At 46.5% G+C, this 22,135-nt stretch overlaps 1 protein-coding gene across 1 annotated transcript; it reads left to right on the forward strand.

Moving 5' to 3' along the window:
* Positions 1–10: 10 nt before the first annotated feature.
* Positions 11–22,135, forward strand: arhgef28a (Rho guanine nucleotide exchange factor (GEF) 28a). The gene is made up of 32 exons (XM_078794065.1): positions 11–637; positions 1,378–1,417; positions 3,718–3,760; positions 4,898–4,950; positions 5,011–5,095; positions 7,160–7,257; positions 7,361–7,530; positions 7,603–7,726; positions 7,791–7,890; positions 8,034–8,120; positions 9,140–9,173; positions 10,006–10,107; positions 10,383–10,509; positions 11,005–11,119; positions 11,198–11,253; positions 11,550–11,610; positions 11,759–11,876; positions 11,949–12,031; positions 12,449–12,586; positions 12,657–12,907; positions 13,472–13,597; positions 13,669–13,786; positions 13,863–14,111; positions 14,238–14,314; positions 14,398–14,576; positions 14,648–14,739; positions 14,807–14,992; positions 15,068–15,288; positions 15,766–15,813; positions 16,231–16,731; positions 17,445–17,709; positions 20,865–22,135. Exons 2-32 carry the CDS (start codon positions 1,397–1,399, stop codon positions 20,993–20,995), a joined length of 4,059 nt encoding a protein of 1,352 aa, XP_078650191.1. The 5' UTR covers positions 11–637; positions 1,378–1,396; the 3' UTR covers positions 20,996–22,135.

Genomic DNA, 22,135 nt, shown 5'->3' on the forward strand with positions numbered 1-22,135 from the left:
TTAGTTTCTGGAGATCTTGTATAATTTATTGAGATATTGCGATAGTTTCAGGGTATTTTGCTATTTTTTTAATCGCTTTTTTACAATATTTTTTATGTTTTTTAAAATTGTATATTTGTTTTACAGTGACGGTGTTAATTACTACAAACTGGACAACTAAACTAAATATAGTTAGCTAGCAATATACTGTACACCAGAATGGACGGATTTTACTGGTCACGTGACACAATTGTTACCAGGCAGAATTAGAGGAGCGCCATCACTTGTGCCCCATGGACCGATGTCATACAAGTGGCATATTGAATGACATGACTAGATGGCGCCAAAGTGCGAGCAGAACCCGGAAGTTAACACGAAGGAAATAGCGCTTTTTAAAAACACATTTTATATTCAGAATATAAAATACGGCGCATAGAACGCCACAATCAGCTAAACGTGTAAACGAGAAGGGAAGGGAGGCATTTTCATTCATATTAAACGTAACTTATGGGGGGGGGTGTCTCTTCTGTCAGACAGGAGGAGGGCTCTTCGAAACGTCTCACCTGCTAACAAACGACTGGACGAGGCGGATGGAGACGCCACTATTCGGCTTGAAAAGTCCTAAAAAGTCTCACTGCAGCGGAATTAAAGCAACAAGGTAAAGTCAAACTGACTTATTGACGCTAACACAACACGCTAAATATTTGCATCGCGGTGCCGTTAGATACGCCTCGTTTTTTGGTGTGTTTGCCGCTACAAACGAGTTTAACTGGTGCGTTCATGTATACGGCGAAAGGCACTGTTGTTTTGTGGCTAGTTTCGACGTGTTGACAGCTAACACGCTCACCATGAGTGTTAACCTGACTGCTGTCAATGGGGCACGTCATTGCCCTCTTTATTAGGCACACTGGATCAATCCACCAGCTTCATTTTGATGCCGTTAGAGTGGAGTACTTGTCGTTAGTGCATGTTCTTCTCAATGGTTTACTTGCCATTACATGATGTAAGCAAATCTCACATTTGCTTGCTGTACAACATGCCATACAACATTGTGATGATAACCATAGAACCATGCAGTATAAGCAAGCATTCCCGGATGGGACATGAAGTCACTTCCAAGTAACTTGGTGTTCCATATTTCCCCCTTTTTTTTACCGTCACGTTGCAACATTTATATAAAGGGTGTTCTGTGAGCTTACACTTCCTGTAATGCAAGACCACGTTTAAAAAAGATAACAGAAGCATCTTGGTGGATGCGCATGATGTCATGTTTCAGTCTCACTGGGTAGGAATTTCCCTGCTGCAGGATGACACCCTGAGAATGGAGAACATGACGGACTTCCTCTTTAATGGAGCATATTTTGATCTTTTATGGTCCTTTGTTGTTTTTCGTCACAGCTGACCTTCTCTGAAGTAAATGGAGGACCACAGAAGAAATGTAAGTCCCTCACACAAGTAGACAGCTATTTAAAATCTCTCAGTTACTAACACAACACAGTCAGAATGCGGCTGTCCTCACTTTGTGGATTATTGTTATTATACCAGGGAAGGCCAAACTGCAGTCCGGGGGCCACATTAGGCCCAGCAAGCGTCGTAATCTGGTCCATCGGACGTTTCGAAATTCCATTTTAATAAATATTTGTATAAGTGCTAACAAAAAGTAAAATGTTTGACTTGGAAAATATTAAGATTAAACACTTTGCTGGCCATGACTGCACACCACTGATTACATTACATTACATTACATTACATTGATTACACAGCATATTCAGTCTGGTCTGTAAAACCCAGAGCGGTTGTATGCTTTGCTTTTCTCTGCTTTTGTTTTGTGCACACTGTGGTCTGTGGGCGTTGACTTGCAGGCTTTATGTCTGCAGTGAAACCCAAACCAGAAGGTTCTAGTCCTGAGGGGGGGTCACCAAATGACAAAGACCGTCTGAGTGCACCAGAGAGGTAGAAAGCACCTTCTTCTGTTAGCTTAATGGGGGTCTTGGTTGGCTTCGAATGTTCTGCCCCCAACACCCCCCCCCCCCCTTCTCATGTGGGTGTCAGGACTCATGGGTGGGCCGCACGCTTGCCCGACTGTTGCCAGATTTCAGAGTAAGCCAAGTGTCTGCTTGTTTTTGCTATGTCACCAACTTTGGGGGAGAGCAAAATCAAAGCAGACATGGGAATCATTACCATCACACACGCGCACACACACGTGCACAAACGCACACACATGCACATGCAGTTGGCCATTAAGAGGAAGTGGCGTCTACGCGCTGCAAGGTCAGGTCACGCAGCAACTCCCGACGCTCCATCCCGATGACAATGCCAGGCTTTGTGCGGGCGAGCGGTGACATGCTGCTGTGATGCAGAGGCTGTTTTTATTATCATGGTATAACACGCCGTCCCCAGGATCACTGGATCTCTGTTACCACTTTACTGCGCTCAGGAGTCGTCTGAGCTGAAGGGTGGAGAAACCTGATGCCTGCCAGAATAATTTGTACTGGTGTTTCAGGTCGGGAGCTGTCAACAAAAAAAAAACACCCCAAGCCCCCTCCTCATATGTATGCATGTATGTATGCATGAGTCTGACTGGTAGGAAACATTGTTCTTGCCATTTTTCAACACATTCTCATCAATGGAATATCTTCAAATTGTGTGTCATTTTGAAGAGAATTTTATCAGAAAAAGAACACAAATGGCTTTCTGGCTTGCGACAAACAGTTATGGTTCATCGTCCAACCAGAAGAGGCAAAGAGAGGCTTCTGTTTTTGTTTTCAACTGGCTCGGCGTCATAGCCCGTTGCTCTCCGGAGATCACGGCAAGGAGCTCCAACGATCGCCGGTTCTCTGGCGACCGTGCACAGGTGGTGGCGCACGTGGTGGCACACGTGTCCGCTTGTTTTGTTCACCTGCTGCACGGACAAACAAGCGGACGGGCTTATTGTAAGCGAGCAGCGTATCACCGGCCGGGTCAGAAAACAACGGCCGCCATCTTGTTGTGTCATCTGTAAGCGGTAGCAGTTTTGCATGTTGCATGATTAAGTCACGTCGTCCAACCCGCCACCGTCATTCTGAGAGGCAACCACACTGTGTTGAATATTTCATGGTGAATGGATCAGGTTAATGTCACAGATCAAATCAACCTGACGCCTCGTCCATGTCCTCCTTCTGATGATAAACACTAATGACACTAATAATTTGGACAACTCTTAGTATTGGACACAGGCAGAGAAAGTGTATTAGTGTAATGAACCCTCGGACAAATGCACCAAACTGTGACAGCCTGGCTCAACGTGACAATGACATTCCTGTTGCTTGAAATTTTGCATGTTCAGCGTTCCCCACTGGGACCAAAAGTGGGTCACAGTGAGTGGCACCATTGTGGAGGCAGCAGTGTGTGGTTTTTAATGATTAAAAATTTTAATCAAATTGACCACAGTTTTCAAATTAATTATGATTAATCACCATTTGCAACTATGTGTGGAATGGGCCAATTTTTCTATCTATCTATCCATCCATCCATATTTGAAAACCAAAACTATATCTGAAAACTAAAAGATACTCAAAGATCCATTTGTTATTATGAGCAATGAGAGTTGCGTTCAAAGACACCACATAGTCTGAGATGAATTAACATGTTTTGAGTGTACAGTAATCCCACTAATTAATGAAATAAAGTAGCTACCGCTGTTAGGTTTTATTGTAATGCAAGTAATACATTTACATGTCATTTTCATCTGTGTTGCAGGCAGCTGGGGGGCTCCACAATGGGGGTCTTCCTCCCGAGGAAGGTAAGGACTGTAAAATCAGTAGCGTGATGTCAAACGAGCCAAGTTTTGTTTATTCACGAATGTTCCAAGCTTGTTTACTCTCACCTGAGCGCTGTGAGGGAGGGCCATGTGCTCTCTCCTGTTTACTCCCTTGTCTGTTTGTCCTGATGTCACGCCCCCCCAACCCCCCCTCCGTCTGTGTAACGCAACCTGAGCAAAACAACACACACACTTATTAATTTCTGATTCAATACCAATACTCAATTTTTACAAACTTACTTTGTAGTGTGGAATGTGGCTTGATCAAGTGATATTACTCAAACAGACAACAATAATCAGCAACAGCAGCTATGATAAAAACAGATCCAATTACTTCTTCAAAGGAAAAGTGTACTTTGGAATCATCCACAATCCTTTTGTGAGACACGAACACACACCTCTTTCTCTTTTCTGTGCATTCTAAAGATATAAAAACAGCTAAAAAGAGGTAGCTAAGAATGCGCGTAATGGGACGTGACCTATTCCACCATAAAACCTCCAAAGCGCCAACAATCCTCCATTTACACAACGTGACTGACATGTTATCCAAGCTACAGCAACATGATTAACATTGTTACTGGCGTAGTGACACCTTGCCACACCACACCGGCTAGCTACACCGGCGGACTCTGGAATTGCTTGTATCGGACTGCCAATATCAGAGATTTTGGACTGATAAATCAATTGGCTCCCATAGGTTTTTGGGGTGTAGGGACCCTCACGTTTTCACCTTCATGCAGAGAGTGTGAGTGCAATTTTAAGCAGACTATGAAAAAATGACAGCAGAGTCTTTTAGTCCAAACACGAACTAGCATTAGGTCTTAGCTCATAGTGACCCGCCATCTTTTTGTTTCTTCATCTCCCATCACCTGGAGCCGCCCTTCTCAGTTACCATAGCGATGCCAGATGGCTTTATTGACCAAAGCAGAAGTGTGCCTCTAATATTGACCCGCACAATGTCTGGACTCCTCAAAGTCCTCTCGGTGGAGGAGGACGTGTTCTTCCATTCTGGGTCAAAACAGAAGACTCTACGCTGCAGGAGGAGAAGGGCGGTAGATAGCGAGTCACATTCTCAAGTGAAATATTTGTGTGCGCTTTTTTCTTTTTTTTTTTGCTCAGGAGTTAGCGAGGAGCTGCCAGTAGAGGAGAAGGTACGGGTGGACACTTCACACGTGAGTTGTTGTGCGTCATTAAGAAAATCTGAATTAAAAAACAAAAAGTTTGTTTTTAAGGTTTTTGAAGAGCAGCTAGTCCTGGCTTTGGATGATGATGATGATGGTGATGATGAAAAAGAGGAGCAACCGTCATCTCCATGTGGTATGTTTGAGACTTTAAGACCAATGATAACGAATGAGGCTTTAAGATGCTGGATGAATAGGATATGCTTTGTTTTAAATATCGTATTATTCCCGCAAAGATGAAAAGTGGAGTTTCCCTTGTGGTCTTCTGTCTGGCATCGCATCGGAAATCAATACTCTGTTCTGTCAGACCAAAGCTTTACGGAAATAAACAGTGTTTTCAAAGTATTGCTGCAGCAATGACGCAGGAAACTGTTTAGGAATGGGGTCCGACTGGTTCCTACCCCCACTGCCCCCACCAATCTGTCAGTCAAAAGTGGAGCGCTTCTGACAGAAAGAGCTTACATTTCACAAGCTATCCAGTTTGAAAGCCCCTCTTGTAAAAGTCGTCCCAAGGAGGATGGAGGGATGTTGAGGTCATCGCCGAGGTTACCGTCGCTTATATTTCTTCCTGTAAAAAAACGGATGGCTTCTCCGAGCTGGTTCTTGCGTGGACGGAGGAGCAATCAAAGCCCGTTAAAGCCCTGAATTCCTCATCTGTGCCTGGAAGCGTCTCCGAAGTGGAGTGAAGTGCTTTTTGTCAACATGAAACATCCAAAGCGTTCCTGTATGCAGAGACATAACTCAGCGCCGTCGCTGGCTCTAGTCAATTATTCTGTCAAGCAGCTTTGACAGATTGGAGAGATTTCAAGCCGGGATGCTATCTAGCAGATATATATATATATTCGGAGATGAAGTACAAACACGACAGGTCACTGGGTTCGTGAGTGTGCACAGGAACGGGGCACAATAAAGAGGAAATGCCTCCACGGTGCCCAGGATTTCCCTTCATGAGAGCAGAAAGCGCTTCATCTCATCAAGAGAGGCCATTTTCTACTCCAAACAGAGTCGGTGTGGCCAAAGCCAAGCTGGTTCCTGTGTTTAACACACATTAAGTTAGGTTGCCACACGCTCAAGATGCTTGTGATGGCTTTGGTCATAACTCAGATGTTTTGAGCTTTTATGTTGCGTGTGAAGCTACCTGGCTGCTTCGTGTTTTACAGTTTTGGATGGTATACGATAGCTTGTGTTATAATTCCAGCTGTTCCTTGTGTTTAGGACATGCAAAGCTAAAACGCTACAAGCCTTTGCTGTAAACACCTGAATGCAAGTGTGAAGCATTTTACAGGTGGTTACAAACACGCTCCCATAAATGAATTAAAAACGTAATTTTGGTCTGTAAAGGAACTTGCTCGAGAACTTGTTGCTGCCCCACTTGAGGAAGAATAATGTTGCTTATTAGTTGACTTTTTGGACTTCATTATGTCTCCCAAGCGGCAGTGCGCCAAAGAAAAGGAAAGACCTCACCATGGAAGTGAAATTGAAGGTCATAAAACGGTGCCAACCGCTCGACTGTCATGGCCATCATTAAGGATAAATATGATTGAATGCAGGCTCCACAGCGGTCGAGTGGTTAGCGTGCAGACCTCACAGCTAGGAGACCTGAGTTCAATCCCACCCTCGGCCATCTATGTGTGTTCTCCCCGTGCATGCGTGGGTTTTCTCCGTGTACTCTGGTTTCCTCCCCCATTCCAAAAACATGCTAGGTTAATTGGCGACTCCAAATTGTCCATAGGTATGAATGTGAGTGTGAATGGTTGTTTGTCTATATGTGCCCTGTGATTGGCTGGCCACCAGTCCAGGGTGTACCCCGCCTCTTGCCCAAAGACAACTGGGATAGGCTCCAGCACCCCCGCGACCCTCGTGATGATAAGCGGTAGAAAATGAATGAATGAATGATTGAATACTAGAGGGTCATGGATTCTGTGCACTGTTACAAGGTTATTTTTGCAGGTTAGCCTGGGACAATATTTTAAAAAGACACCCAAGACACCCACAGGGATCCGAGACTTTATATTTTTGGTGGCGGTGTTACCTTGTGACCAAGCCACACTGTTTCCTGCTTTTGTGACAATGCTAAGCTAGCTTGATATTTTAGTTGCTGGTGAGATACCCCGACTGTGTTGATGGTCTTTAACGTAGTAATGATATGTTTGTTCAACTTGGGCCAATTATCTTAAGTGATTCTGTGTTTTTATTTCAGTAAACCAAGCACGCATGCAGTCCAGGAGTGTCCAGTTCTCCCAGCATGCAACTGTGCCGCCACCGACCATGAACGGCTGCAGCAGCAACTTGACACAGGTTCATGATGATCAACAATTACAGTTTTTATCACATGTGCTTAATAAAGGTTTTGGGATATCCAAGGCTTGACACTGGAACAGATCATTCTTATTTGCCTCAGGCGGATAATGTGGACTTTAGGTGCGGCATCAATGGTGTAACAAGCGACAGCACTGAGACGGACGCTTCCATTTTCAACGCGGAGGACCGTCTGGTTGCCATGGATACGCCCCGACCACTGCCCCTTTCAGTGCATGCCTGTCCCCTCGCCATGGACCCCTCCATCCTCAGGTCTTCTCACATCCTCTCCAATCAGCAGCGACGATGTGCGTCTTTGCATTAACGTCTCCTGTGCCACCGCAGTCCCAGCCACGTGTCCCTGCAGGTGGACAGCGAGGACGACGGCGGCACGGAGACGAGGACATCGCCGCTGCTTGTTTGCACTCGCAGCCTCTCCGCCTCCTCAGCGTGTGACCCCGCCGCCAAAGTAACATAAAATGCTTCTCACATGCTGACAATTGATGAGAGCCTGACTGTTCGCTACCATGCAGGAGCTGGGTGACTCGTCCATGCGGCTGCGCTCGTATTCGCACTCCAAAGTCGGCTTACGCCCCTCTCGCTTTGTGCAGGATGGACACACATGCAGCACGGGTCAGTGCCTCAACACTCGCTCATTTCACCCTTCAGGCTAACGTTTCTCCACACTCGCTCCGAAGATCTCCCGGTGGAGTGTGCAACCTGTGTGATTGATGTGCGGGTGCGGTGCGTGTCCACTGTGTGTCCTCCTCCCGTAGATGGCCCCTCCCATGGCCTCAGCCACAGTCGGTCTCTGCTTCAGGCCCTCTCTCTGTCTAAATCTCTGTCCTTGCTGCACCCTGCTAGTAAGTACCGGACCACTCTGAGCGACGCCAGGCCCTGCTGAGCCAAGCTTGTCCACGTCAGAGCTTTTATTTGCGTGCATGAGCATTAGCATCCTACGTGGCCACTTCATTAGGCACTGCTGCACAATACAAGAAAATCCACCCTTACAAAGATAACAATGTTTACCTTTCATTGGCTTTTCTTGGGAAAAAGTGATTAAAAAAATATTTTACTGCACAGATAATCTAATATTGCTCTGTTTATTTCTATTTTTTTTAAACATTGCTCCAACATTACTAGAAATTGGTGAGGTGATACAAAATTAGGACCACTTGGGCAGTCATGGATCACACTGCATTACAGCACGGACCTCCACTTAATTATACTACTGACTTGCATATAAATATTCACACATTATTCACTGAGAAATTACATTTCATAGATATTTAGGCACTAAAATATAACCACTTCCTTTCACATCATGTCCTTGTTGGAGGTCTTCATGCTAGAAATCCTTTCGTTTAGGAGTGTTTCTTTTGTTATAAGCGTAAGGCGGCATTGGACGCAGGTCATTAGATTGTGCAGGTGTACCTAATATTGTGTGTGTGTCTCTGTTGATTTGCATGTGTTTTGTCATCATATCCAATCCACATTATTTATACTGTATAACACATAAAAAAATCATTTCACCAACTGTTGCACAGTTACAAATAAATATTGATCTCTAGAGGTAGAGTTATTTTTATACATATTTTACCATAATTGTACATGTTCCAGATATACAGTATCGATGTGAGTTTGATTGGAAGGCTCATGCCAGGTTAAAAAAAAAATACTGATAAAGACGCAATTCTAAAAGTCATCATAGACGTTCTGATCTTATACATTCCAATGATAACAAGCAGTGAGTGGCACGTGATGATTATTATTGCTTTGCAGCCCGCTCGCCTGCGCTTTCGCTTTGGCCTGCAAACCAAACCTGCAATTGTGTGATGAATGTATGGTAGGAAGACATAACCCTCCTCCTCTTCTTCCACAGAACAAAAAGCCTCAGAGCAGCTGCATGAGAAAAGGTAATGTGTACATTTTCAGATTATTAGTTGCATTATCTTTCAATGTAACAGCCTGGGTGACGCATGCCTGTAACCATGACAACCAGGTTGCTGGCAGCTTCCCCCCCCCCCCCCCCCATCTCTAGTGTTTTTTTGTTTCCCCACTATGGCGGTGGCGTCCACTTCCAGTATCACTGTCACCCTGAGCTGACTTACTTTTATTCTCAGGACGCATGCCTTATCACTATTTGTCATTTTCCTACATTTTATGATCCACTTTTTGCCCTGGAAAAAAAAAAACATTTACAAAATAATTTCTCCATAGTGTGATGTCACAGCGAGGCCTTTTATCTGCTCACATCAGCTGATTGGATGATGTTTTCACTTTTTACTACTGCTACTATATTTACTACTGCTGCTGCTACTAATACTACTATAACAACACTGCTATTACCACCAACAATAATAATAAAAATCGTACGACTAATACCAAGAATAATGAATACATTATTAATCTATCTAATAATACATTTTTATTAATAATAATAATAATAATGAATGCTACTAGTAATAATAGTACTACTAACAACGTTACTATCACTAGTACTACTAATAATAATACTGCCCTTTTCCACAATTTGCTTTCTTCTTTCCCTGTTGCTTTGAAACGGGTGTGGATGATCAGTTGTTTCCATCCTGCAGGTGTATCTCCTTCTGTGGGCTATTATCTCTCCCACTTTACAGCTCAACAGCTTCCCCTGATGGCCATCACGGCAGAGCGCTTTCATCACACTGACAGTTGAAGCGTGTGTTTGTGTGTGTGTGTGTGTGTGTCGCGTGATGTTCTTCACAGGGATTTTAGTTCCCGTCAAGGAGCCCGGTCAGTCGATGACGAGGGTGGCACGGCGCCGGTGGAGTCCCTCCAACATCTCACCCTGTCTGAGTTCCTCAAAGAGTATGTGCTCCTGTTTGTTTTAACCACTGTCACACTTGCCCAAGTCCCTCAGCAGAACAGAAAGAAGAGAGGCTGTACTAATCTTCATTCGCTTTCACAGCAGTGACATGAAAACGACATGTATTGCCCCCCCCCCCACCTAGACTAACCTCACTTCATCTCAGGACAGTCCGCAGTGAGGACCCATGTGACTAACACCGGCGCATTTTTTATTTCCTCCTTTATTTGCTGCTATAGCTTTTTGCAAACAAGCTTTGGATCTTTGTCTTTGACAGAATTGAAGAGGAGGAGCAGGACAGGTTCAGCAACGTGCCAGCCAAAGCCGAGTCGGAGAAGTACAAGGTCATCCGCACCTTCAGTTTCCTCAGGAGCAGGATGTCCAACACCCGCAACAAGACCAAGGTAGCGCCGCAACTTCAACCTTAGCAACAAGAGCCGACCGGCTCTGTCCTCTCCAATAGTGGTCTCCGCTCCAGCATCACAATATCTCATATCGATAAGAAATCCAATATGGAGCATCTCTACACGTCACAGTCTGTTCTTAAAGCTTAAGCTTGTCCTAATGTGATGATTTTAGTCATTAAAAGTGTTTCCTGTTGATAAAAGAAGTAAAATCCCGGCATGCCGCTGCTACCAGGAATTATTTCTGGCAAAGTGGAACCAGAACAAACAAACGGTGGCGTCAGGCCTAGTTCCTTTTTTTTTTTTTTAATGTTTAATCTGTTGAGTCGGCACAGAGAGTGGAAGCCCCCGCTGACCTTTGTCCTTCCTTGTCGGTGGGGATTTCCATCTGTTTTCTCCACAAATAGATAAGACCCACCCCCCCTGGTTAATAAGAATATGAAGTAAAGCCATCTTTTTTTTCAACTCCTGTGTCTTATCACTTGTTTTTTTAAGGCCAAAGGGAAGGAACAGAACACGCATCGCTTCTCCACAGGCTCCTGTTTGGGCCCTGTCATGTGTGTGGTGTGCGATAAGCCTGCTCTGGGGAAAGACCTTCTGCATTGCCCCAGTAAGTAAAAGCGCCACTTTTCCCATCATACCTTTTTTTTTAAAAAAAAACAAAAAACAAAACAAGTCTTTCTTTTAGCCTGCACCGCCACGGTCCATAAAAGCTGCAAGGACTCCGTCCCGCCATGTTTAAAGGTGAGTTCGTTGGTTAGAATTAGAGATTCACAATAGCTGTTTTTTTTGTATTTCTCAAACTGATACCCATTTTAACTTTCTGTTCCTCAAGGTTGATATGGTGCCGATAACCTTTTTTATCTACTTCTTCAATTTAGATTTAACTGTGGTAAAAAGAACTGGAACATATTAGAATTTGACCATGTTTAATGTTATCAGTATGACGTTGTAATCATCTTGTGTGTGCACCTCTGGTTAGAACCTGCCTTCATGCCGATGTGCTCTAAACACAACTCTTGCCATTGCATGATGTGCAGAAACTTCAGGATAAGAATGCGGTTGCCATGGTGAAGAGCAGGACGGCATCCCTCCCGCAGAGTGAGTTCAAAGCAGGTTGAGATTTTCTCGGTTCGACTCTGTCAGACTTAATCTTGAAGCGGACCGAACAACTTCCACGAGCTGCCTTTGTTGTTATCAATAAAGTTCAATTGCATGCCATCACTCAGCCCCGTTCTCCTTCCTGCAGACTTCACGGTGAGAGAGAGTCCTCCTCAATGTGTGGTGCCCCCCGCCGGCTCTATCCCTCTCGTGACCTCCAAGGACACCTCAGGTGCTCTGGCTGGAGGCTCGCCCAGCAATGACAGGTAAGGGTGTGATGAAATCTGACCGGTCATATGACGAGGATGCGGTGAGAATGTTGCTGCCATTTGTTGCAGTCGACTCAGCGGGAGTTCCGAGTCTGAGATGGAAGAGCGCCAGGGGACTTCCTCTCTCTCCAGCCAGTGGCCCTCATCAGAAGGTACGCCTCAGAGGTTCGACAATCAGTGTGCCAGCCTTGATGCTGGAATTTAGAATGTTTAAAAGCCCCACTGAGCTTTGACATATACAATAATCCCTCGTTTTTAGCGTTGTTATTTGGTTCCGACTCGACCGAATTTCCACAAAGTAGGATTAATGAATTTATTATATATAAATATGTATATTTTCATAGTCATGGAATAGAAAACCTGTTTACGAGGGCGGGAACCGAACCCTGGTCTCCTAGCTGTGAGGTCTGCGCGCTAACCACTAGACCGCCGTGACGCCAAAATAAAACATATTAGACATAAATAAGATGACAGACTCACACCTGAGCAGTTCCTTGATGTTTTCCTGCAGTGGCTGTTTCATCCATGGATGGTAACAGCAGCTTTAAATGGTTTTACATTTGTACTAGCCACTACAGATACAGAATACCACGACCTCTCTGCCGACGTGGCAGATTATGAGGCAGAGTCGTGGAGTTTGACAGTGGAGTACAGGTTCTGCAAGAAGCAGGACAAACGAGTTGTCAAGAGACAGGACGTCATCTACGGTGAGCAGCGTGATCACCGCGCCAGAATCCGCTTTGTGTGAAATTGCTACATTGTGGTTTCGGCACGCAGAGCTGATGCAGACGGAGCTTCATCACCTCCAGACGCTGCGCGTCATGGCCCAGGTGTTCCGCAGAGGCATGCGGGAGGAGGTGCAGCTTGACGCGGAGGCGGTGGAGCGCATCTTCCCCTGTCTGGACCAGCTGCTCCTCCTCCATCACGCCTTCTTCACCGCCATGAAGGAGCGGCGGCAACGCTCGGCGCAGCCTCCAGGGCACAGGAACTACCTCATCCAGCGTGTTGGAGACGTGCTGCTGCAACAGGTCAGCTGGGAAGTAGGAAGCAATGGCACTAGTTCCAGTGTGTGTGTTTGTGTTGTTTTAGTGTTACAAATATTTATATTATTATTATATATATATTTACTTTCTTCTTGGAACATTTTTTTCTCATTTATTTCTTCATTATGACTTTATTCTCATAATATTTTCACTTTATTATGATAGCTTATCATAACTTTCCCCAACTTAATTTTCCAACATTTGCAACTTTTTGTAGAGGTTTTGTCTGTTTTGGAATGCAATTGGTTTTCCTTTAATTTTTCAACTTTCTGCAGTTTTTGTCTCTAAAAATTATGAGGGCATACAAAAAAACTGTCCCGTGCTGTAAATGGCCCCTCGGCCTCACTTTGGACACCCCTGGCTAAACGTCATACGTAACTAAAACTGAGCAGGCAGACCCTGGTTTCATTTCCTGTTCTGTTGGTCATCATCGCATTTTTCCGTTGGAACCCTTCTTTGGGAACTTCCAGTCAAATTGTATGCCTGAAGAAATGCATGGAAGGATATACACGCAGTACAATAATGGGGAAAATGTTCAATGGTGGTCAGTTTTCAGGCGAGGACGGGGAGAAGATGGGGCATGTTTACGGAGAATTCTGCAGCCGACACAACGAAGCCGTGACGTGGTTCAAAGAGCTCCTGCAAAGCAACAAGAGATTTCAGAACTTCATCAAGGTACCTGCTCTGCTCTCAAAGTAGCACAGCTAAATAAGTGGAGGTAGCAATCCCGACATTCTGTCATGAAGCAACAAGGTGGTAATTCCCTGGTGCGACGGAGGGAGATCCCAGAGTGCATCTTGCTGGTCACCCAAAGGATCACTAAATATCCTGTGCTGCTGGAGAGGATCCTTCAATACACGGCAGGTTTGTCATATGCCGCCCTCTGCTGGATGTAACCCTGCACTCTCTCCACACCTGACGTCCCCCTCCTCCATCCAAGGGGACACGCAGGAGCATGTGGACCTGGCCGCATCCCTGGCCCACGTCCGCGCGCTGATAGTGGTCGTGGACCTGCGGGTCAGTGAGTATGAGCGGCGCCAGCGGCTGCGGGATGTGTGGAGCCGCACGGAGAGCCGCAGCACGGCCAAGCTGAAGAACGGGCGGACGCTTCGCAAGCAGGACATGATGGGGCAAAAGCTCAAGCATCAGGGAGCGCTGCTGTGGAAGACGGCCACGGGGAGGCTCAAAGGTCAGGAACGCATATTTGTCGTATTTTACATGCGTTTCACCGATTTAGGTGTGATTCAAAAGCAGTTTTACAAGCATAATCATCTCTCTAAAAGTGCACCTAATGAAGTGTCCTCCTCTCTGACAGACGTCCTGGCTCTCCTGCTGACAGACTCCCTGGTCTTCCTGCAAGAGAAGGACCAGAAGTACACGTTTGCCACCGTTGTACGCCATTGCCGAGCTTTTAAAAACCAACTTCCCGTTTCCTTCATTCCTCACTAAGAGGACTGTGGTGATGCACCCATTAGGACCAGAAGCCGCCCGTCATCGCCCTGCAGAAGCTGATTGTTCGGGAAGTGGCCAACGAGGAGCGAGGCATGTTCCTGATCAGCGCCTCCGCCGCCGGGCCCGAGATGTACGAGGTCTATGCCGCGTCCAAGGATGAGCGCAACACCTGGATGAGGCTCGTCAGGGAGGCGGTGGAGAGGTAAGCGTGCGGTTCTTGCTTGTTTTTTTTTTATTTTTAGAAGCACACCTCAGTGCACTGATATTCCTCAGCTGTCCGGAAGAGGAGGACGAGGACACAAGCGAGTCTGAAGAGGAGAAACGGCTTACAGACGCTCGTTTTCAGAAGGTCCAGAAATTGCAAGGTAGTCGTCACGCAAAAACTACCCTGTCCCAATACTTTTGCCCATTACTTGCTAACATCTTCCCCAGAGAACCTGATCAGCCAGGACCAGCAGATCTGCTCCAGCCTGGAGGAGAAGCTGCAGATGTACGCTGCGCTCTCGGCCCTGAGCAGGCAGGAGGAAGCGTCGCTTGACGAGCCGCGGCTGCTGGTGCGTCCATCTCCTGAGGAGCTGCCGCAGGCCGCTGTGCTGCTAGCGGCCGCTGTGCAGGAAGGTGCGTTAACTGTCGTGCAGTTGCTTTTTTTTTTTTTTTCAACCATGTTCATTGTTTTCTTCGTGTGACGGCTAGCCGAGAACCTGAAGGCTACCTTGAAGTCCAGATCTTTATCCGTGCGCAGCTGGGACTCTGGCAGAGACTCCGCCTACTCTGTCAGTCCTGCGACACCTCCAGAACCGCCTTCTAACCACAAGGACTCACCCGGGCCCCCACAGGCCGCTGAGGGGTGTTGGACTGGGACCACTGAGCTTCTATCGTCGATTTACTTGCAAAGAACAAACGAGGACTCAAAGGTATTATTAAAGATAGCAATACATGATCTATGTTTACATCTTAACAACACAGGTACACTCCTGGTCCAAATGATAAAACCAGTTGAAAAATCTTCATTTTGCACTGTTGGATCTTAAGGAGGTTCTGAGCAGAGCTTCAAAATGCAAAAAGAAGAAATGGGAGTGAGACAAAAAACATTGGAATAAGGAATTTATTGCAAACACGCATTAAAGTGAAACAGGCTGTTCATCAGCTCATGAAAAGTTGAAGAAAAAGGGGCAAAATTGTCAGGTATTCACACAAATTTTTCAACTGGTCTTAACATTTTGTTAAGTGTTAAGAGGTGGATAAAGGAGCTGCAGAACCCTGTACAGCCGCCAGGGGGTGCACACGCCTCACTAAAGTAGCTCCACCTCAGTTGACTCCATTGAATGTGGCTTTTATTCATGAATTGAGTGTTTCTCTCGCTTTCAATCTGACCCATTGTGTGTTGACAGATTGCTCGCAGTGTTCAGAGCCTCACACAACTGCTCTACAGTCTACAGGTCAGCAAACAATGCATGTGTTCTTCCTCGTATGAGATGATATCGCGCTGATGTTATGTTGAATGAAGATGAAAGTGTTTTGTGTGCCCTCTTGTCAGAAGTAGATAAGATAATATAATATCATGTATGGTGAAAGGATGAAGTCTTATTTGACTTTTGACGTAGTCAATCATATCATGTCCATGATGCCTCATGTCCAACAGTGAGGCAGCGGGGTATGGCTGTGCTTCTATAAAATTTGAAACAAATAAGGTAAATGTAAATATGTGTAATGTCAATTTTCATATTTAAAGTTCTCCTTCCTTGTTGCTTTCACCCGCAAAGCTCAGGTGAGCCGTCACGTTTCCGTATTCAAATGATGATGAAGTCCGAGCGTTTCAGTTTTTGCATGCTGTGTCTGTGTGCTCCCTCCCCCAGGCCGCGGTGACCATCCAGGACAGCTGCTACGAGCTCCAGAGCTTCCTCCTCAGAGAAGACGGCCGGCCTTTGCCCCGTGCATCACAGCGCCAGCACACCTCGCATGAACAGGAGAAACGGCGCCACCTGGAGAAGAGGAAGGAAGAGGCGGTTTCGATTCAACGCCTCCACGAGCGCCTCCGTCAGGACCGGGAGCGCTGGGCAAGGGAGTGCCATGCCCGGGAGAGTCAGCTGGGCGACAAGGAGAGCCGTGTGGAGGAGAGGGAGCGGCAGTGCCACCTGGAGGCGGAGAGGCTGAGGCGCGAGCGGGACGAGCTGGATGAGCAGCTGGAGGAGTACCAGCAGAACCTGGAGAGGCTCCGCGAGGGCCAGAGGAGCGTGGAGAAGGAGCGGGGGCGCCTGGAGAACCGCAGGAAAGTTCTCCAGACGTGGAGGCACAGTCGGCAGAGGAGCCTACCCAACACCGTCCCTCACATGGTCATCCCTCTGGAGGGGCAGCAGGTGGGTGCGCTCTCCAACCAACCAACCAACCAATCACAGCGTCACCACTTAAAGTGTCTCCCGAGGTTTAATGGCGGGCGGCGGAATGCCCGGGGAACACCGGGCTCCTTCCACACAGCTCAATCCCCTCTTAATGTACGAGCTGCGATAATGAGCACCATTTCAGCGCCATTTGTCCTGGTGCACCAGCAGCGCCGCTCGCCAATAAACATCTCCATGATAGATGGTAATTAAAGTGCAGCAAATAAAAGCCCCGCTGCAATAATTAAAAGCAGGCCCACGCAGCCTGGAAGCTACTCCGGTGATTGGCTCTTTGTCGGCCTAAATGCCCCATCCAGTTCTGTGGGCTTTTTTTAGTGACGCTAAGCTAGCTGCAGTTTGTGCAGGCAGCTGTGACACGTCAGAGCACGCTAAACACTCAACACGCCTTCATTTATTTCACGTGGAATACCAGACGAGGCTCACCTGGCCTTTCTGGTGCACTTTCTTTATTTGCATCCATCTTTTGTAGTCCATGGGGTCTGACATAGGCATGCCTGAGGCATGGGGTCACAAGGGGAACTCTCAGGCCTGCTCTAATTGGCTGTACTGAAGCCAAGTGGGGGGGTTGACCCGTTCATGTAGAATGCTGTGGCAAGCGGAAATGTATTTATTGTGTTGGCAAGGATAAGGCGTGTCCTTTTATCCTTGACCTTCCTCTGAACCTGCCACAGGACTCGACGCCGAGCCTGTCCTGTGATCACGCCGGAAACGGTTCCATCTTCTTCAACGAGGCGCCGTTGGCCGGCAGAAGCAGCAACGGCGGCGGAGGAGTAGGAGCCCCGAACAACCGTCACCGCAAAGGCAGCGAGGCCAGAGCACACAACTGCCTCAACGCGCTGCTGGCCAGGTCCAACAGCAGACCGCCCTCCGTGAACCTGGACGGCCAGTCGTGGAGGACGGGGCGGGGCTACATGCTGGGATTGGACACGCCTTCTGGTAAGAGCAAACATTTGAATATTTCGATGATGGAATTTGTGCTACATATTCTCATGCATGCACAAGTATTTCATAAATCAATATGAATAGGAACGTGACGTGTGTATTGACACTTTGTGGTGCAGCTAAGCACATTTTATTTCCTTCTTCCTGTGTAGTATCATGAGAGATTGGAAATGGAAGACATTTAGATGCAAAAAAAATACACTTGAAAACAAGTGCAGATTTGCATACTGTATATGTTTTTCATAATTCTACCGAGCATTTGAGTTGAAGATGCATTTCCTTTCCCACTGCCCTCAAAGCTGCCAGTCAATTATTGTCTTTGTCTCTGAGTATGCATGAGATATCGTGAGAAGGTAAACACAGCAGCCGCCTACACGCTGTCCTCAAACTATACACACACACGCACACACACACACAGACACACACTCTCAAGGCTGAGACCTCATCTGTCCTTATTTCTCTGTTAATCAGTGTCGCCTGACAAAAAGGTGCCGCCCCTTATCACATCACACCTGCCGTAGCCCGACCCTGGCACTCGCCCCCTCCCCTCCGCCAAAAGGAAATGACAATCAATGGCCGCCGATGGAGCGGCGGGGGACAGACATTAGCGTGTGAATCACAGTCCACGAGCCACAGCTGACTGATTGGATCATCGATCTGGAGGAAAAATCTTTGCAGAAGTCATTACAGCATGACTTGTCACCCAGGCCGCCGAGGGGGGGGGGGCGGAGATGAAGTATGAATCCTCACCTTCGTCAGGTGGAGTGTCATCTGCAGCTCCTTTTGTCCAACTAAAAGCCTCAGCATCTCCCTCATTGATCGTCTTATTAACCCCCACTGCCTTAAAACAAGCACACAACCCCCCCCTCAAACCCTCGTTAACAAGACTCCGGTGCACCACACTTGACCACAGCCCCTCCCTTCAGCCGTCTAACCAACATGCATGAGTCCCACAGGGGCCTGCAGTTCAACACTAACTGGATCAAATCTGCCCTCAATTGCAGCCACTCCGCCTCTTTCACACAGAGCTGCCACTAAATGGCCTGTGCCTTTTCACACAGCGCCCACAGAAGCAGCTTATTGCACCAACTGGGTGCACTTTCACAGTGTCGGGCACCAATAAAGTCATTCTTTCTCTTTTGCACAGAGATGCCCCAAGAATTGTCTCTACAGAGTCGTCCATCGTTGTTCCATCTGTGCCTTTTACACAGAACCCAGCGAAGCGCTGATGCTAATGCTAAAAACGGTGTCCAAAAAGAGGTGTCCAGGCTGGTGCGCCCGGCAGCCGAATTTTGTTCATCAAGGGTCACTTTGGCGCTTCCAGTGATGCTTCCAGTGAAAAAAAGATAACTACAACATACTGTTGCTTGAAATGGCACGTTTGAGACTTCAGTCAGGCTTCAGTGTCTTGGCTTTGAGTGAATGTCGTCATCTGCAGCACGCTGACGTCTCATCTTTCACGTCGCTGACCGAGGCTCCTCTAACGCACTCTTAATGCCATTCATCAAACACACACACACACTCTCCTTCAGGGAACACAATCAGGTAATTTATAGTTCATGCCATCTGTTACCATGACAGCGCACCTGGCCCACTGACACACACACACTCCCAGACACACGTACACACACACACACTCCCAGACACATGCCCACCTCCAAAAGTCCTCTTTATTTAAAAAAACACTGTTATTGATCCTCAGGAGGGATTAAGAGAGCAGCTGGAAACACAGCAAAGAGATTCGCTGACTGGAGGCCTAAAATCTTTAAATCATCCACACACACACACCGTGGGTGGAATTTTCCAGATTTTCATCCATACGTGGGCCCAACATTTTATAGTATGTGATATATAGCTGTAGAACTCCATATAAAATATCTAGTAGTGTATAAATTCACTGGGTTTCAAGCCACAGCCCAAGTATAAGCAGGCAGTACACTCAGAGGCCACTTTTGTCTGCCCTGAAATATTTGGAAGACAAAATAATTCAGCATTTTCAAGCATACAAATATGTAGCAAGATCACAGCATGCATATCAAACCATAAAATGCTGTTAGAGGTTTTTATTAACAAGCTCTGTTGTCGAAATAGGTGTATCCCAATGACGTGCATTGTTAGCTAGCTCATATGAACTAGTTTTCTGGTGTTACAATGCACAGAAAAGGGAAAGAAATGCGTTCCATGTTTCACATAAGGATTGGGCATGATGGGCAAAATTAAAAAAAAAACTGTCCAGCATCAAGCCTCATCCAATACGATATCACAGCACCTCTGATATCTAAATGTGTCAGGACCAACAAATGATAGGGTCTGACACCAACATATGCTAATGTCCATAGCCATGCTGCCCATATGGTGTGCGCTCGCTATGCTGTCATGTGTCAGCCCAGCCCGTGATGGACGCTTTGAGACGTGCAAGAGCAGAGTGCATGGACTATTTTGGTCTGCGAAGGTGCAGCAGCAGCAGCAGCAGCAGCAGAGACACAAAGGTCAAAGAGCATCTTGAGGAGGAGGAGGAGGATGTTGTTGTGTGATGAATGAAGAAGGTACACTCTCTCACTCACTCTCTTAGCCTGTCACCTTTAATGGTGTCATCACTCTCAAGCAGACGTGACACCAGGGTGAAGACTTTGCCAGAGAAAAATCACGGCTTGGAGAGTGACGTGTGAACTTTGACCCCAACTGCAACAATGACAGTCTTCATTATTATTATTGTTATTATTCATTCATTTTCTACCGCTTTTTCCTCACGAGGGTCACGGTGGGTGCTGGAGCCTATCCCAGCTGTCTTCGGGCGAGAGGCGGGGTACACCCTAGACTGGTCGCCAGCCAATCCCAGGGCACATATAGACAAACAACCATTCACACTCACATTCATACCTATGGACAATTTGGAGTCGCCAATTAACCTAGCATGTTTTTGGAATGTGGGAGGAAACCGGAGTACCCAGAGAAAACCCACGCATGCACGGGGAGAACATGCAAACTCCACACAGAGATGGCTGAGGGTGGAATTGAACTCTGGTCTCCTAGCTGTGAGGTCTGCGCGCTAACCACTTGACCGCCGTGCCGCCCATTTTTATTATTATTATTATTATCATTCCTTTTGACTGAGCTTTTCTACATTCTGTGTGTTGACCCCCCCACAGATCACAGCAGCACGGTGGAGATGTGGCCAAACCGCCCCCCCAACCCGTATCCGGAGCTGGGCCACCTGGTTTCCATGGAGACGGACAGCGGCGGTGAGGACAGCCCGGAGGAAAGCATCGTGTACCTCTAAATGAGAAACCAACACGGACGTCTGACAAAGTATTTATTACCAGTACGCCTTCTTGTGGGATTGTTTTAGAGCCCTGCAGATAATGTTACGTATTCAAGGTGTGTGTTGAACGCGTCTGCGTGATCTCCAGCAGGTTCCTGCAGCCTCCTCAGGTCAGCGTCCTCTGCACTTTTTTAAAATGTGCCACATCAGTCCAACTGCCTTCATAATGCATCACACAGTATCTCCTCCTATAGCGAGCTGGAGGCCTTTATTTTAAGTAGTGTGCGTTTTAAGGCTCCATTCACTCAATACTGGCTAAATGCTGGCCAATTTTCCAATTTATTATTATGTTCCATTATTATTGTATTTCTTTGCACAAGGTATGACTTTCCTAAGTGATATCCATCTAATATACATAAAAACACATTTTAACTATAATGCAGTTTATGTGTAATCATGTAGTATTTCCAAGTATCTCGGTAAGTAGCAGGGGAGTCAAGTGCAGATCATCAAAGACTCGTTCCTCCCTTTAAACATGATGATCATGATGTACTATATGTAAGTATGTACTGTATGCAATGTATATAAGGCTATTTATTTATCCTTAGGGCTTTACATGTTATGTGTGTGTGTTTTTTGTTGTCACGCATGTTCTTGATGGTACTGATAAAGTGGACTTTTGTTGCAACGGCGTGGCTCGTTTTCCACTGATTTGAAACCGGATGCCGCGGCCGTCCAGGAGGTTGATAAGCAAACATTTTGAGTCAGGCAGCCAGCCAGCCAGCCAGCCAGCCAGCCAGTGAGCAAGCGGCGCAGACGTGCAGTTGCCAGCGGTGACAGGTGGAGCAGCAGGTGCGGCAATATCACAGCACCACACGCACATCGACAGTGGATAAACATGACAGGAGACTAAACTTATTTTTTAATGTAACATCATTTCCCAATAGACAATAACTGAAGCAGAATTTGTCTGTTTCGGGATCAAGCTGCAGTCGCCATAGAACCGCTTACATGCGCAGGCGATGTGTTGGGTTACATTTTCGGCTTTCTTACAAGTATAAAAGAAGGTGAGCATTTAATATTTAAATATTGTAACAATACGCAGTACACTATACTGACCCTTTGATGATGCAAGAAAATGTGTTATTTCTTTTGTGA

The sequence above is a fragment of the Doryrhamphus excisus genome, linkage group LG10 (assembly GCF_037039965.1).
Source record: "Doryrhamphus excisus strain RoL-2023G ecotype Guam linkage group LG10, RoL_Dexc_Guam_v1.1, whole genome shotgun sequence".
NCBI classification, from domain to species: Eukaryota; Metazoa; Chordata; class Actinopteri; order Syngnathiformes; family Syngnathidae; genus Doryrhamphus; species Doryrhamphus excisus.